General features: G+C 31.6%; 2 protein-coding genes across 4 annotated transcripts; both read left to right on the top strand.

Moving 5' to 3' along the window:
• The first annotated feature begins 1880 nt into the window (after positions 1–1880).
• Positions 1881–4401, top strand: LOC126655692 (uncharacterized). Its single transcript, XM_050349944.1, has 6 exons — positions 1881–2220; positions 2319–2417; positions 2498–2539; positions 3110–3254; positions 3790–3891; positions 4146–4401. Exons 1-6 carry the CDS (start codon positions 1939–1941, stop codon positions 4208–4210), a joined length of 735 nt encoding a protein of 244 aa, XP_050205901.1. The 5' UTR covers positions 1881–1938; the 3' UTR covers positions 4211–4401.
• Positions 4402–4773: 372 nt separating this feature from the next.
• On the top strand, positions 4774–9824 carry LOC126655691 (GLABRA2 expression modulator). 3 transcript variants are annotated; one of them, XM_050349942.2, is made up of 5 exons: positions 4774–5192; positions 5340–5366; positions 5491–5592; positions 7274–7545; positions 9340–9824. In XM_050349942.2, the coding sequence occupies exons 1-5, from the start codon at positions 4976–4978 to the stop codon at positions 9526–9528; spliced, it is 807 nt and encodes a 268-aa protein (XP_050205899.1). In that variant the 5' UTR covers positions 4774–4975; the 3' UTR covers positions 9529–9824. The 3 variants fall into 3 exon arrangements, with proteins under 3 accessions (XP_050205899.1, XP_050205900.1, XP_050205898.1); XM_050349943.2 differs by having other exon boundaries at positions 4775–5168; XM_050349941.2 differs by having other exon boundaries at positions 4777–5366.
• Positions 9825–13964: the final 4140 nt, after the last annotated feature.

Here is a 13964-nt window from a genome sequence, read left to right as displayed (position 1 = left end):
AAGGATTAATCACCTAAAATTGGCCCATTAATGCAATTCCAGCCCATCACTTAGACATCGTAGGATCAATATGAAAAAGTAGTAACAGTTGTATAGGTTTTTCAAGATCACCTAATAAAATCAATCAAATCACGCTTATACATCCGGTTTAGGCTTTGTGCATGTAAAATATCCATACCAGTCAAACTTATGCTATTTGCTAGAAACCTCTAAGGTTAGATGTATACTTAGGAGTACCTGCTACTTGTCTCAAATGCCAGTCCAGATCGAGTCATATGCGCGTCAAACATGTTTACAGCTTTCATAATTGTTTATTTACAACTTTCATATCCTGTGAACTGCATATACTGTTGAGATGAGATATAAAACGAATATGTACAGAAAATAAAGCCGGCAACCGATAAGTCAAGTACAAGAGTCTCGGGAAGGTCCACGAACCCTAGTCTTTGTTCTGATGCACGATAGTCTTACCGGAGGCGAGTAAGGCTATCTAGCCGGTTAAAAGACATTTTCTAGTTGAACTAGGTGGCAACTCCATTTTTCAAACCATTTCCATATCGAGAAGTCAGCCATAAGTTTTGGCGAGCGGCCTCCGAACCCCGCTCCGCTCACAACAGTTATGATAATAGCATGATAAAATTATGATAATTAATATGATACAATTATGATAATAGATAGATAAGGTTATTATAATAGTATGATAAGGTCATTATAATAATATGATAAAGTTATTATAGGTATCTATCTATTTGGTTAGTTGGACTTAGATCATGTGTTTTATATACTTGAATAGAATTATTAATTTTTTGACACTTAGAATAAAAATATAAAATCATAAAAAAGGTGATGTGGTATCTATAATTTTTCCGTGATGAGGTATAAACCCTGTTATTTTTTTATTTTAAATAAATTTTTAAATTTTTCTAAACATAATCGATCAAGTCCGGCTCAAGACAGACGGACCGGACAGATACTAAGTCCATGAATAGGTCCAAAGCCCAACTGACCAAAAAGTACTAGCCCATAAAATATTGAGGAAATTACACCATTTACCAAAAAAAATAAAAATAATTACAAAACTACATGTTAACTTTTTTCATTTACAAAAATATTAATAATATTTACAAAAGTACAAAAAAATAAAAAATAATATCAAACATACGGTGTATACTGTGAGTATAATGTCTGTATACTAATAAACTAACATTATATTAACATTTTATCAACATTATACCAAAATTATACCGACATTATACATACTAAGATTTTATTAATATTAAATGAAAATTTACCAAAATTTCATCAATTCGTATACTAAAAATTAAATTAATAATATACCAAAATTATACCAACAGTATACCAAAAGTGTACACATCAAAATATACTGAAAAAATATTATTTCATCAACATTACACCACATCGCATACTAAATATTAACCTAACAATATACTAAAATTATACCAACAATATACAAATTCTCTATTTCATTACCAACTATAATGAAAAGTACATATAAAAAAAATATACATGTTATCAACTAGAAAATATATATAAAAAATTATAATCGATATACCGAAAATATACTGAAATAATACTAATAATAAACCAAATATTATTTTTAAATTATTTGATTTATAGTTTTAGTATTCCAAAATTATACCATAATTATACCGACATTATACAAATCGTACTTTTGTAATTAATTTTCATTTTTTGATACTTTTGTAATTAATTTTAAATCAGTCGTATATTTGTAAATAAAAAAAGTTTACAGGTATATTTGTAAATATTTTTAAAATTTTAGGTACTTTTGTCATCGCCCCTAAAATATTTGATTGACCAAAAGTTTATCTTCAATCAGTACTGTAGTAACGAAAAAAAAACATTTAAAAAACCGAAAGGCTGCTTCTTGTATGACCGACACCACTGGTCTGCTCCATGAATTTGAGAGCATTAAGCTTTGCAAATACAGTTACAGTGGTTCCATCAAAGCAAGAAACCCTACATTTTATGGAAAATCAAACCAAACCCAGAATTCTTTGCCTGCATGGCTACAGAACAAGCGGTTCAATTCTCCAGAAAATGATCGAACGATGGCCCGAGACTGTTCTTGAAAAGCTTCATCTTCATTTTCTTGATGGCCCGTTTCCTGCTCGTGGAAAATCTGATGTTGAACGGGTTTTTGACCCTCCTTATTTCGAATGGTACCATGCCAGTCAGGTAATAAAATTAGATCGTTTCCATTTTTTTTGAATTTTTTAGTTGAATTAACAAGAAGAAGGTATATATAAGATTAGCTATTGAAGTTGGTTTGGTAGGATTACAAAGAGTACGTAGATTTTGATGAATCGGTTGCTTATATTGAAGATCATATGATTAAACATGGCCCTTTTGATGGTGTTCTTGGTTTTTCTCAGGTGGGTTTTCTTCAATTTACTTTTTAAATTTGAATTCTTGATTTGTTTTGGTTTTTTAAGATTTTGTTTATGAATATTAGGGGGCAATTTTGTCATCTGCTATGCCAGGGATGCAAGCTCAGGTCTGTGAAATTCCTTTTATATTTGGTTGCATTAAGTCTAGGTAACATGACACGGACATGGAAAAACGGGACACTTAGACACGAACACAGCGAAACAGTGTAATTTTGAATTTTTTATGTAAATATGAAGTTTCATGACCGAAACATTAATTGGCCGACACATTTCCGAAACAGGACACATTGATTTAATGAAGTCTCCGTGCTACCTAGCATTAAATTTCTTGAATTTTATAGAGAAGTTGGAATCCCGAGATTTCAATGAGACAACTTGATTTTAATTTTGTTCGTTAGAGATAATGAAACCATAGTTTTGAACCCATAGTTTGAAATTCATCACCAGCTTAAGTTTTTGAGTGAATTGATTATTTGACATGATATCGTAGCAATTACATGAAAGATCTAAGAGTTCATTCTAGATAGCCTCTATTCGACTATATAAACATTAGATCACGTTCAGGGAGGGGTGTTGAAAACAATAAAATCATAGTTAAAAATTTGCTTAACTATTTGAAATTTTGGATTGATTGATTATTCAACAGTTTTAACGATCTTAATCGCTGCAATTTGTAGGGGATGGCTTTTACAAGGGTACCTAAGATAAAGTTTGTTATATTAATATCTGGGATTAGGTTTCTAGGATACAAATATGGCAAACCAAAGCTAGCTGCTAATGCATTTTCATCTCCTATTCAATGCCCTTCTCTCCACTTTATAGGTAACTTTCAGAAACCTTGAAGACTTTTTTGAGCTAATTTTACATGTTTATGCCTCAATTACAATGTCATGGATTATTTTTGTTACAAGTTTCTGCTTTATCAGTGAGTTACTTGTAGCAAAATTGATACTCCAAGCAATTCAACTAGTTGAAATTTAGCTCATCTAAGATGAAACATACAATTAAGATGAAACATACAATCTTTAAAACTTGGTTTGGTTTGGTTTTGAAAAAAATTAAAATTTTGGATTCGGTTCGGTTTGAACCAGCACACCTTTAGTTGTAACTTAGATACGAGTTTTCTATTGAATTTTTTATTTAGATTCAACGATAACCGTTAAGCTAGAGCGGATTTTTACGTAAGCAGCATGAGAAACTAAGAGTGATTAAGTGTGTGTGACATTTAATATGGTATAGAAGGTATTGTATAAGGCATGATAATGAAAATGTAATTGAATGTCTTCTGCAAAATAGGGAACTTTCTACATAACAGAGCATAATTTCTAAATTTTGATAATCAGAGTAATGGTTACAGGGGAGAGAGATTTTCTCAAGGAAGGAGGGAAGAATCTGGTTAAATTATTTGTTGATCCTGTTGTGATTCATCATCCAATGGGCCACGTCGTACCAAAACTCGGTAAGTAGTACTATTATGTTTAAATCCCGCAAAGCACAATCTAGAAAGTGGAGAGCTATGCACGGAAAAGAAATTCTGAAACGGAAAATGTGAAAACGAGAAATGGATGAACTAGTATTTCTTTAAAAAGAAATCGATATAAATATGGATCATAATTTATGTTCGCTAAATTTCCGTGCAATATAGGTGAAGAATAACATCTGATATGTCGCTGCATACTTTTATTCTTGTTTTGCGAAACTGTTTTTGCACAGATGAGAGCAGCCTCAAGACAATGCTTAGCTTCATTAAAAAGATTCAGCCACTGGCATCACTTTGAATGATAGAGCTTCTTTATGAAAGATCAGGATTCGGATGCTAATAATTATGTTGTTTCCCTATTTAGTAGAAGACATCCAGTTGATGTTATTGGGTGAATTTTTTTTTTATTTGGAATTGAATTACATTTTTTAGATATTGATTTACACGTTGCTTTACGGCCAATAATACTCACTGGTCAGCTTTCTTTTATTTCTCGCATTAAATCCTATGATAATATATGCTATATTTAAATTTTATAATCCAATTTTTGGTACTACGTAGCAAATTTTTGTCTTTTGACGTCGTTTTATATAAAATGACGCCGTTTTTGTAACTTTATATATAGTGAAAGACGATCATAAGTTACACAATGTTAAAGTAAGAAAAGTTGAAATGTGCTATGTAATATTTAAAAAAAAAACAAATTAAATCAGTTCAAAAATAAAGTATTAGAGATTTAAAGCAAATTGTTTTTGGAAAACATAAATGAAATAGGGAAAATAAAAAATGGAGCAGTCAAAAATCTTAAACTCAAAAGCTGTCTCAATCGCAACTTATTTGGCGCTAAAAAAAGACAATAATAATTAATCATCATTTTATCTTAGTGTACGACCCACCACCGTCTTTACCGGGTAGCCCGTTCAAACTCAAATCAAAACCGAAATTCTAAGAAATTTCCATCTTCTCATTTCCACATCAAACAAAATCAAAATCTCATTTCACTTCCTTCACATCACACACGCGCCACCGTACTCCCCCGTCAGAATATTCCAGAACAGCAACAATGGACAAGGCGGAGACCGGGCAAGAGCAGCAGCAAAAGACGAGAACGGATCCATCCACGGTTGTGGATCCGAATCTGAAATCCACACCTGATCCGAATAAAGTTGAAGTTATTATTAATCATAAAGATGATTCAGCAGCGATTGATAAGAGCAGTAGTAATGATAGTGAAGCGGTTGGATTGGATCCTGAAGGTGATCATCAGTTAAAAGAACAAGGTCCGAGTCGAACTGGATCGGGGAGAAAATCGGTTCATTGGAGCCCCGAACTAGTGACCGAATCTCACGCTGCTTCTCTAAATAATAATAATGATAGTAGCAATGTTTTTATTGATGGATCTAATCCTTATGTTTCTTCTTCTCCAGCTCCAGCTGCTTCGTTTTCGTTTAAAGGTTTTTTTTATTTATATTTAATTGTTTTTGATTGTATTATTCTTTATTCGAATTATATATAAATGCGTATATGTGTTGTTTAATTATTATATGTATGTGTCTGTGTGTTTTTGAATTGGAGCAGAGACGATGGGATCGGTGAAGGATGTGTTAGGAAGATGGGGTAAAAAGGTTGGTGAAGCTAGTAAGAAGGCGGAGGATCTCGCCGGAAACACGTGGCAGCACTGTGAGTTTGTCTTTTCATAATATTTTTAGCTCTAATTTGTGTATTTTTTTTTATCTTGGCATGCATTGTATGTTGTACATGACTGTAAGTGAAAATGTTTCAATATAAGAAATTTTGAAATGTAGAGGAAGAATGTGTGGTTTAATTTGATATTATTAGGTGTTTAGAGATTTATGAGAATATTATTCTCATGAGTAGTGAGGATATATTGAACTCATGTTAACAATCCACAATTTAACATTTGAATTATTAGAGGTAGATTAAAACCAGGTGGAAAGCAGTGAAACAATCTATATAACCAAACCTGAAGTCCTATTGGTATAAAGATGCCGTTGCTTTTAGTCTTCACAATTATGATATAGCAAATGGATTCTTGTTGAGGTCAAAATTTGTGTATTTTGAATAACCAAGGCTGTTTAGTGGTCTAGAAACTATCCAATATTTTACTCAGCCTTAGAACAGTGGTCACTGTGGGAAAAGAAGAGCGACATGCTGTAGAATCTTAATTTTTCTTCTATTTACCACTTGATGTGGGTTATTTATTTATTGCATTTTGATTGCTACGAAATTTTTTAAATGTTATTTATTGTTTTCAAGGTGCAAGGTGCACCCAGACCTAAGGGTCACCAGTCTATACATTGGTCTTAGTGTGTCTGTAGTATAAATGAAATTTGTAAATATTGAAAGATTAATTGAAAATTCCTAATTTTTGTGTTTGATTCACTTTAGAATCTTTTGGATTTTTATTTTTCTATTTTTATGAAATTGGTTATATTTGATTTAAATTTTAGCAAAATTGATGGAATTTTCAAATGAATACTAGAGTGTTTGAGGATTTTCAGTTAATGATACAAAATATGTCTAACAGTCAAAAAAGTAAATTGAAAATTATTGTATATGTAAAAAGATTTTTTTTTTTTACAAAATAAGATATTTAGTTAAACTATAATTACTCGAAAGACAATAGTCAATTTAATTTGAAAATGAATTATATACTTGTTTCTTAGGATATCAAATACAAGAATTCATTGTGTTAGTGTAGGCGTCGTTCTAATTGCAAGTCTGTCTAGGTGTCCAGCCACTTTCTTTATGAACGAATATGGGTTATTTATATGTGCAAACTCTTTAGTACTAAGTCTTTGCTGTATTTGTTGCATGTGTTTTTGTTATGCCTTTGTGATATGATTTTTTGTATACTGTGGCACTATCAATTCTATTATGCAACTGCAAGTTGACTGTATTGTCTATATGTCACTTGAAACCTCTGCTGATACAATATTGGCCATGTTTGGTTCATGGAATAGGTGCGGAATAGAATAGCTTTTCCGTATAGAATGACTATTCTTTGCTTTGGTTTATGGAATATTTATTCTATGGAATTGCCATTCCATGATTTTGTGGAACAAACACTCCTCTCAAAAACTAAAGAATAGCTATTCCATTCCTTATGGAATAACTAAACCATACATGGCCATTATGTTATGTAATTGGAATTTTGGTGGCTATTAAAACAAGTGCTACCCTTGATTTGTTTTCTCTAGAGTATATGGGATTTGGACTGTTCTTGATTGCATAATGAATCTTTTTGGGTTTACTCTATTATGTGTGACTTCTGTTGATCCAGTTATGGATTATTATTACTGTGAAAGGAATGATCATTCAAACTTTATGTTGAACTCAGTGAAAACATCCCCTAGCTTTACAGAAGCTGCCCTAGGAAGAATTGCTCAGGGAACAAAAGTTCTAGCAGAAGGTGGTTATGAGAAAATCTTTCAACAGACATTTGAAACGGTTCCTGAGGAGCAACTCCAAAATTCATATGCCTGCTACTTATCCACATCAGCTGGTCCAGTTATGGGGATTCTATATGTGTCTACAGCAAAGCTTGCATTCTGTAGTGACAATCCCCTGTCCTATAAATCTAGTGGCCAAACTGAATGGAGCTATTATAAGGTATGCTTTTATTGCGTCTTTTACAATCTCACTACAGGCAAAATTAGCTGTGGCAATATCTTAATTTTGTTCTAATTAAGTAATTATCGGATTAAGGTTTTAGACAAGCTTGCTTGCATCACCGCTACTTGAACTCTATCAAACATTGTTGTTATGAAGTATAACAACTTAATTGCTTTTGCTGTTTCCACCTAAGCAGCATATGCTTGATCGTCAATGCAGCATATTTTGCATTTTTTGCATGTTAAGTTATAATCAAAGGATAGTGCAACAGTCTAAATAACAAAGAGGGGGAACAAGGGGTTGAAGGGATACATTTAGTACTCGACTAGTCACCATTCTCAGCTAGACTATCATCTAGTCCTCTTTCAGGTTTGGTTGTCTAATCGGTTGAGTACGCAGGGTTTGACATCTATGGTTTGGAAGACCTCAGATTTATATTTTTTATTGCTTCTAAAAAACATCCATACTTCTTCAAATCAGTTTAGCTTCAACTCGAGTGATTGAACTTGTTACTCGGTCATTAAGGTCGAATTGACAGTGAATGGACAAGTTGAACGATAGGCTCCTCGTAGCTGCTTTTCTTGATTAATTCACCCGCAACTGTTGTTTTCAGAGACCACTGATATTTAATTTGCACAGGAAACGCATTAAAATTTGACTTTTTTTTTACTAACATTAAATAGCTGATAGCACATCGCCGGAATTTTGACTTGGTAGCCACGCCTTTTGGCATAAAAATCTCTCAATTTGATAGGGCAACTTGGCTGCCTTATGGAAAATCTTTTATTTGGTCCTTCACTTCTCTAGTAGTTTCCGTAGATAAGAAATTAAAGAAAAGAAATGCAAAGTTGATTTGTCCATTTCACCTGCTTGACGAGAGGAGAATCTGGAGAGAGATAAGAGTAGGAATTTTTTTCTGCAGTATGGCTGACTTTCTTATAGAAATAGATTAGGAAAAACTCCAAAGTCCAACCTGATCTTGTTTATTGGTTTCTTCTTAGTTCTTAGTAAGAAGAAAATGGTCCATTTGGATTTGGAAGTGCTTATGCAGGTTTCACTTTTACATTTCCCACTTGCCAAGTCTATTTGAGCTTTTTTGTTACTGAGTTGAATATTTATAGTATCCTTTTAATTTTGATGTCTGTTACAGCCTTTTTACTAATATTTGTAGCTCTAATATGCTCTAACTAGTGTTGTGCAGTAAAATTAGTAAGTACCAGAATTAAACATTTAGAGTAGCATAATGATAGGAGCACTATCTATGTTGTAGCTGCTATAAGCTTATTATAGACATCAACTTATTTACAATTGTAGTAAATTAGATGTCATTTTGGCAGATCTAGGGGAGACAGAAAATGTTGTAAATTTGTAATCTGCAAAGCCATTTTACATCTATAACCTATTGATCTCATTATGTTTGGCTAGGTCTATGAACCCTTCTACCAAATCACATGCTTTGAAACAACTCACTTGCATCTAGCGGAAATATATCTGCCATTTGTGCAAATTTATTCATTTGGTAACTCAAATTAGTCTTCTGACCTATTAAGTATGAACCTTCAAAATGATTTAATTTTTTATTTTGAAGGAATCCCATTTCGGTACTTCATTTAATGTTACGGAATTGTGAATGATTGACGCATGACTATGACTCTCTTGCATGTCCCTTTGTATGGAGTTGCCTTAAACTTTAGCATAATGAAATTTAATATGCTAATCTTAAAGTTTTATGCATCATTTTACAGAGATTCCGACAATAATCTTAAATACTGTTTTTGTTTGCTAAAATAGGTGGTGATCCCATTGCATCAGCTTAAAGCAGTGAATCCTTCTTCTAGCAGAACAAATACTGCTGAGAAATACATTCAGGTGATCTCTATTGACAATCATGAATTTTGGTTCATGGGTTTCTTAAACTATGACGGCGCTGTGAAATGTCTCCAGGACGGTTTGCAAGTTCCTAGTTTACAGTCTGTCTGATACATTTCATTTTCTGCTGGATTAAACTTTAGCATCGTATATGATCTTACCTTAGAACAAACCATAAGTTATTAACATGCACCGTCTAGATGTAATATGACATGGGTGCCTGCTGCAATTTTTTTGGCAATTTTTCAATCCTCTGGAAATGGAAGTAGGTAATTGTAGAGTTATTGAACATTTTTGGAACAGTTAGAAAAGAAAATATGTTTGATGTTTATGTACTCAATTTATATTGGAGTACTTTTTATGGTACAACTTATAAGTCTACCTTAATTATGATCATTTTTTTCACATTTTTTAATTATAATTAGATTTGAATAATTTTTTTTCAAGTATTGACAAATGTACCCAAGTAAATTAATTTTATTTTATTTTGCTCGTATGAGAATTATTAAATGATTTTAAGTAAATAGATTCAGCCAATTCTATTCCTTTTCCATGAGGGGCTTGCTCAATTCTGTAATGTCTAATATTATTTAGAAAAATAACAGAACCTGCAGATTATAGAGTAAAAAATGTTATGATCTCAATAAAATCAAGATAATTGCTTCAATTCTTGAATCTGAATAATCGTATTTCGTGACCAAATGAAATAATTAAGTATTAATCAGCTCAATTTTCATTATTCATCATCTTTGATCTTTTTTAAAGAGCAATAAATTGAACCTCAAGGCGCATGTGAGTTAATAAGGCGTTCTTCTTACTTAAATGGGATAGCGAATTCGAACTGTACCCATGTATACAGCCATTTAAAATTTGGAATCAGAATCTATTTTCTGCAAGGGATCTACACTATTCGAGTGAAAATTTGTCTGGATATGAAAGATTTAAAAATGCCGTTTTATAGTTAAAATCCGTTCAGAAAACCTCATGAATCATGTACCAAAAAAAATGAATTACTTATAATTGTGTCTAATTAAACTAAGGTGAAGTGCAATGATAGTTACATGGTTGAAAAATCAAGGGTTAAATACAAATTCATACACCAACTTTGACCTAATTTGCAATTACAACATAAACTTTGAAACTTGGCAATGTCAGTAACTAACTTTACACTTTTGGCAAATCGATACACCAAACTCAAAAAACACTAACGTGGACACTGTAATAAACCGCCATTTGTCGTTTTATGATTGGTCGGTGTACCAATTTGCCAAGAAATAAAAGTTGGTTACCGACATTACCAAATTTAAAAATTTATGTTGTAATTGCAAATTAGGTCAAAGTTGGTGTATGAATTTGCATTTAACCCAAAAATCAACATGGTATGCAAATTTTGCTTTATTTATCAACTTAATGGCAAAGTTCAGTTTCAAAAAAAATCTTAAAGCATTTCTCATTAATTCGAATAATTTTAGGTTTATCTACTCAATCATTTCTCTTTTTTTTTTGAAACATATCTACTCAATCATTTCTCATAATTACAAGATGTACTAATTTTAGGTGAACAAAGGATCACTTTACCACCTCAACTTGGCACAAAGTATCAAAAATGTCCAAATTGAGAAAAAAGGATCACTTTTACCCTGAACTTGACAAAATCGTATCAAAAACACCCCTTCTCACTCTCACCCCGGAGAGTGAGACACACTCTCCGGTTTTGATGATGGTTTTCTTTAACCTAGGTGGTTTTTAATGACAAAAAACTTAAAATGATCCTAATTCTTTTTTTAAATTTTAAATTAATATCTAATAATTAAAAAAAACAATCTAACCCTTTTAATTAATATTTGATATGACAAATTAACCCCTAAATTTTATATATATAACAAATTAACTCCCAAATTAAATTTTTAACAAACAAAAATAACTCCATATAATTTATATGTTTTGCCAAAAAAAAAAAAAATTCGATCTCAGGCGAGTCAGGCGAGGCTCCTCCTCGCCTGAGAAGAGGGAGCCGTTGCTCCGGTTGGGAACAACAGCTCCCCGGTGAGGAGCAGATGCTCCTCACAAAAACGAGGAGCGATCTACTCCTCGTTTTTGTGAGGAGCATCTGCTCCCCACTGCTGTTCTTGAGTTCAAGAACAGTAGATCTGTTCTTGAACTCAAGAACAGACATAATATGGGTCTGTTCTTGAATTCAAGAACAGACCGGTGGGTCTGTTCTTTTTCAAGAACAGACGTTTTTCCGGCGAGTAGGAGGAGCTCTTCGCTGGAAATTGAAAAAAAAAATTGAATGGTTTTGAAAAAAGGTACAAAACGACCCCTAGCTTAATTAGTGTTTAATTGTGATTAATTAGTATTTGAATAAAATTAATTAGAGTAAATTAAGATAATTAGAAACCCACTCTCCAATTAAGATGCCACATCAGCATAGGGGTGTTTTTGAGCCGGTTTTGTCAAGTTCAGGGTGAAAATGATCAGGTTTTGCTAATTTGGACGTTTTTGATACTTTGTGCCAAGTTGAGGGGGTAAAGTGGTCCTTTGTTCAATTTTAGGTATAAAATAATAAATGGTACAACTAAAAATTGAAAAATAAAATAAAATTGAAGATTTATAAATTTGAGATATAAACACAAAAATTTGATATGTCATATATTTTGGATATTTTAAGAATCAATTAACGCGACAACTGCATTTATCTTTAAGAGTAATGCTATATAACTCTCCTTTTTAATCCACCTTTTTTAACCCACCTGACGTGGCAACAAACTAGTAGATGCATTAAAAGTTGTTTTTTGAGATATACACTTTTGGAGGATAATTAGACGAATTAAATGCTGCCACGTAAGGAGGAACAATGAAGCAGGTACAAAATAGTGGGTTAAATAGCATTTTCCTATCTTCAATTCCATGCTCCAATATCATGTCTCAAGATAACCCTTTTATTTAAAAAAAAAATCTTAAAGTAAATTTGGGTTAAGATACCAATACCATCTTCATTATGTTTAGATGAGAAATATAAAGGCAGACAACCTAGTCAAAAACTAATGGGAACCAGCTCAAATCTCATTTTACACAAAAAAGAAGCTAATTAGATATGCACTTTGTGGACCTCTTATGTCTTCTATTTAGGTTTTCTTGACAAATTTATGAATTAGATTAGCAATTTGTTTGTCTTAGATTATGTATACTAGGTCTTTTGGTATGCATGCATGCATGCACAATTGAATGAAAAATGTTAATTAATTATTACCTTGAGTAAGTTTGCTTCCTTAATCATCTGAATGAACTCCAATAAAATAAAGATACAAAGTAAAAGTGGTGCAAATGTCAAGAGTTATTGATTGATTATAACTTAAGGTATAAATAATTATTAATTATAAATGGATGAAAGTGTAAGAGTTTACATAATATAAAGGGTTAAATATAAATTAAATTACAAGCTTTACCGTGATTTAAAACAACATAGGTTTTAAAATTTGGCAAAAATCAAATACCAATTTTATATTTTAGTTAATAAGAATATTGAATTATTTTACGTTGAAAAATGTTAATATAGACACCATAATATATATACATTGTTTTGGCAGGTGTCTTAATTTGTCAAAAAATGAATTTTGATGACTTATTTTGTCAAATTTAGAAATTTGTATTATAATTACAAAACATGCTAAAATTTATAAAAAAAAATTGCAACTAACCCTAATATCAAATGAATTTAGGTTTAACTATATCCAAAATTATTAAAATTAGTCGGTGGTTAGAGTTTGTGAGCTTATTAGCTGTTATTAAGGAATATAATTTTATTATGAGGTTATTTTTTTTATATAATTCGGAAACGGGGAGCGCTTGTGGGAGGAATTGAACCCACGACCTTGACAGTTTTATGTCGAGCGTTTATACCATTTGAATTACAGCTCGTTGGTTATTATGAGGTTATTGCTTATAAAAATATAGGGAAAGTCTTACCTAGACCCGGTCCATGAAAATTTTATGGACCCATTCAATAAGGTGTTAAAAAAATGAAAAGAAAGAGAAAATAATGAGAAGAGAGAGAAAGTTGTGTTAGATTTTCTAACACCTCATTAGGTAGGTGCATGGAAAATTCATGGACCAGGTCTAGGTAAGAATTTCCCAAAAATATATATTTTTGACTTTGCAATTTTATATTTTTATAATATGAAACTTATAAAAGGTGTTAAAATTAAAATTGCAAAGTCTACAATGCTTAGAAAGACTGATTATGTAATGTAAAATAATATTAAAAATTTGCTTCTAAAAGATGTCCTGTTTAAGTTTATCAAAGCATGGTTATGTTAGTTGAAATTGCTATAGTTAATCATGCAATCATCTTCTAAAGTCATAAAATGACTTTTAGTAATTCTTGGAGTTACAAATCAACTGTTTTATCAAATTATTGCTCTTTTAATTTCATCATTGCAATAATTTTACTCTCGCTATCTTTTTCTTAATCTAACCACACTTTAAATAGATGATTTAATGACTTAAAAAAAACCCAACCTTTTATCTTCTTTTTAATTCTACTC

This window comes from Mercurialis annua, linkage group LG7 (assembly GCF_937616625.2).
Source record: "Mercurialis annua linkage group LG7, ddMerAnnu1.2, whole genome shotgun sequence".
In the NCBI taxonomy this organism is placed as follows: domain Eukaryota; kingdom Viridiplantae; phylum Streptophyta; class Magnoliopsida; order Malpighiales; family Euphorbiaceae; genus Mercurialis; species Mercurialis annua.
Note: the sequence above shows the minus strand (reverse complement) of the source record. Positions and strands in the feature narration are given on the sequence as shown.

Coding starts and splice junctions, on each gene's coding strand:
- LOC126655692 (XM_050349944.1), top strand. CDS start 1,939: ATGAATTTGAGAGCATTAAGCTTTGCAAATACAGTTACAGTGGTTCCA. Junction 2,418..2,497: donor GTGTTCTTGGTTTTTCTCAG/GTGGGTTTTCTT, acceptor TATGAATATTAG/GGGGCAATTTTGTCATCTGC. Junction 3,892..4,145: donor CCACGTCGTACCAAAACTCG/GTAAGTAGTACT, acceptor GTTTTTGCACAG/ATGAGAGCAGCCTCAAGACA.
- LOC126655691 (XM_050349941.2), top strand. CDS start 4,976: ATGGACAAGGCGGAGACCGGGCAAGAGCAGCAGCAAAAGACGAGAACG. Junction 5,593..7,273: donor CGGAAACACGTGGCAGCACT/GTGAGTTTGTCT, acceptor TGTTGAACTCAG/TGAAAACATCCCCTAGCTTT. Junction 7,546..9,339: donor CTGAATGGAGCTATTATAAG/GTATGCTTTTAT, acceptor TTGCTAAAATAG/GTGGTGATCCCATTGCATCA.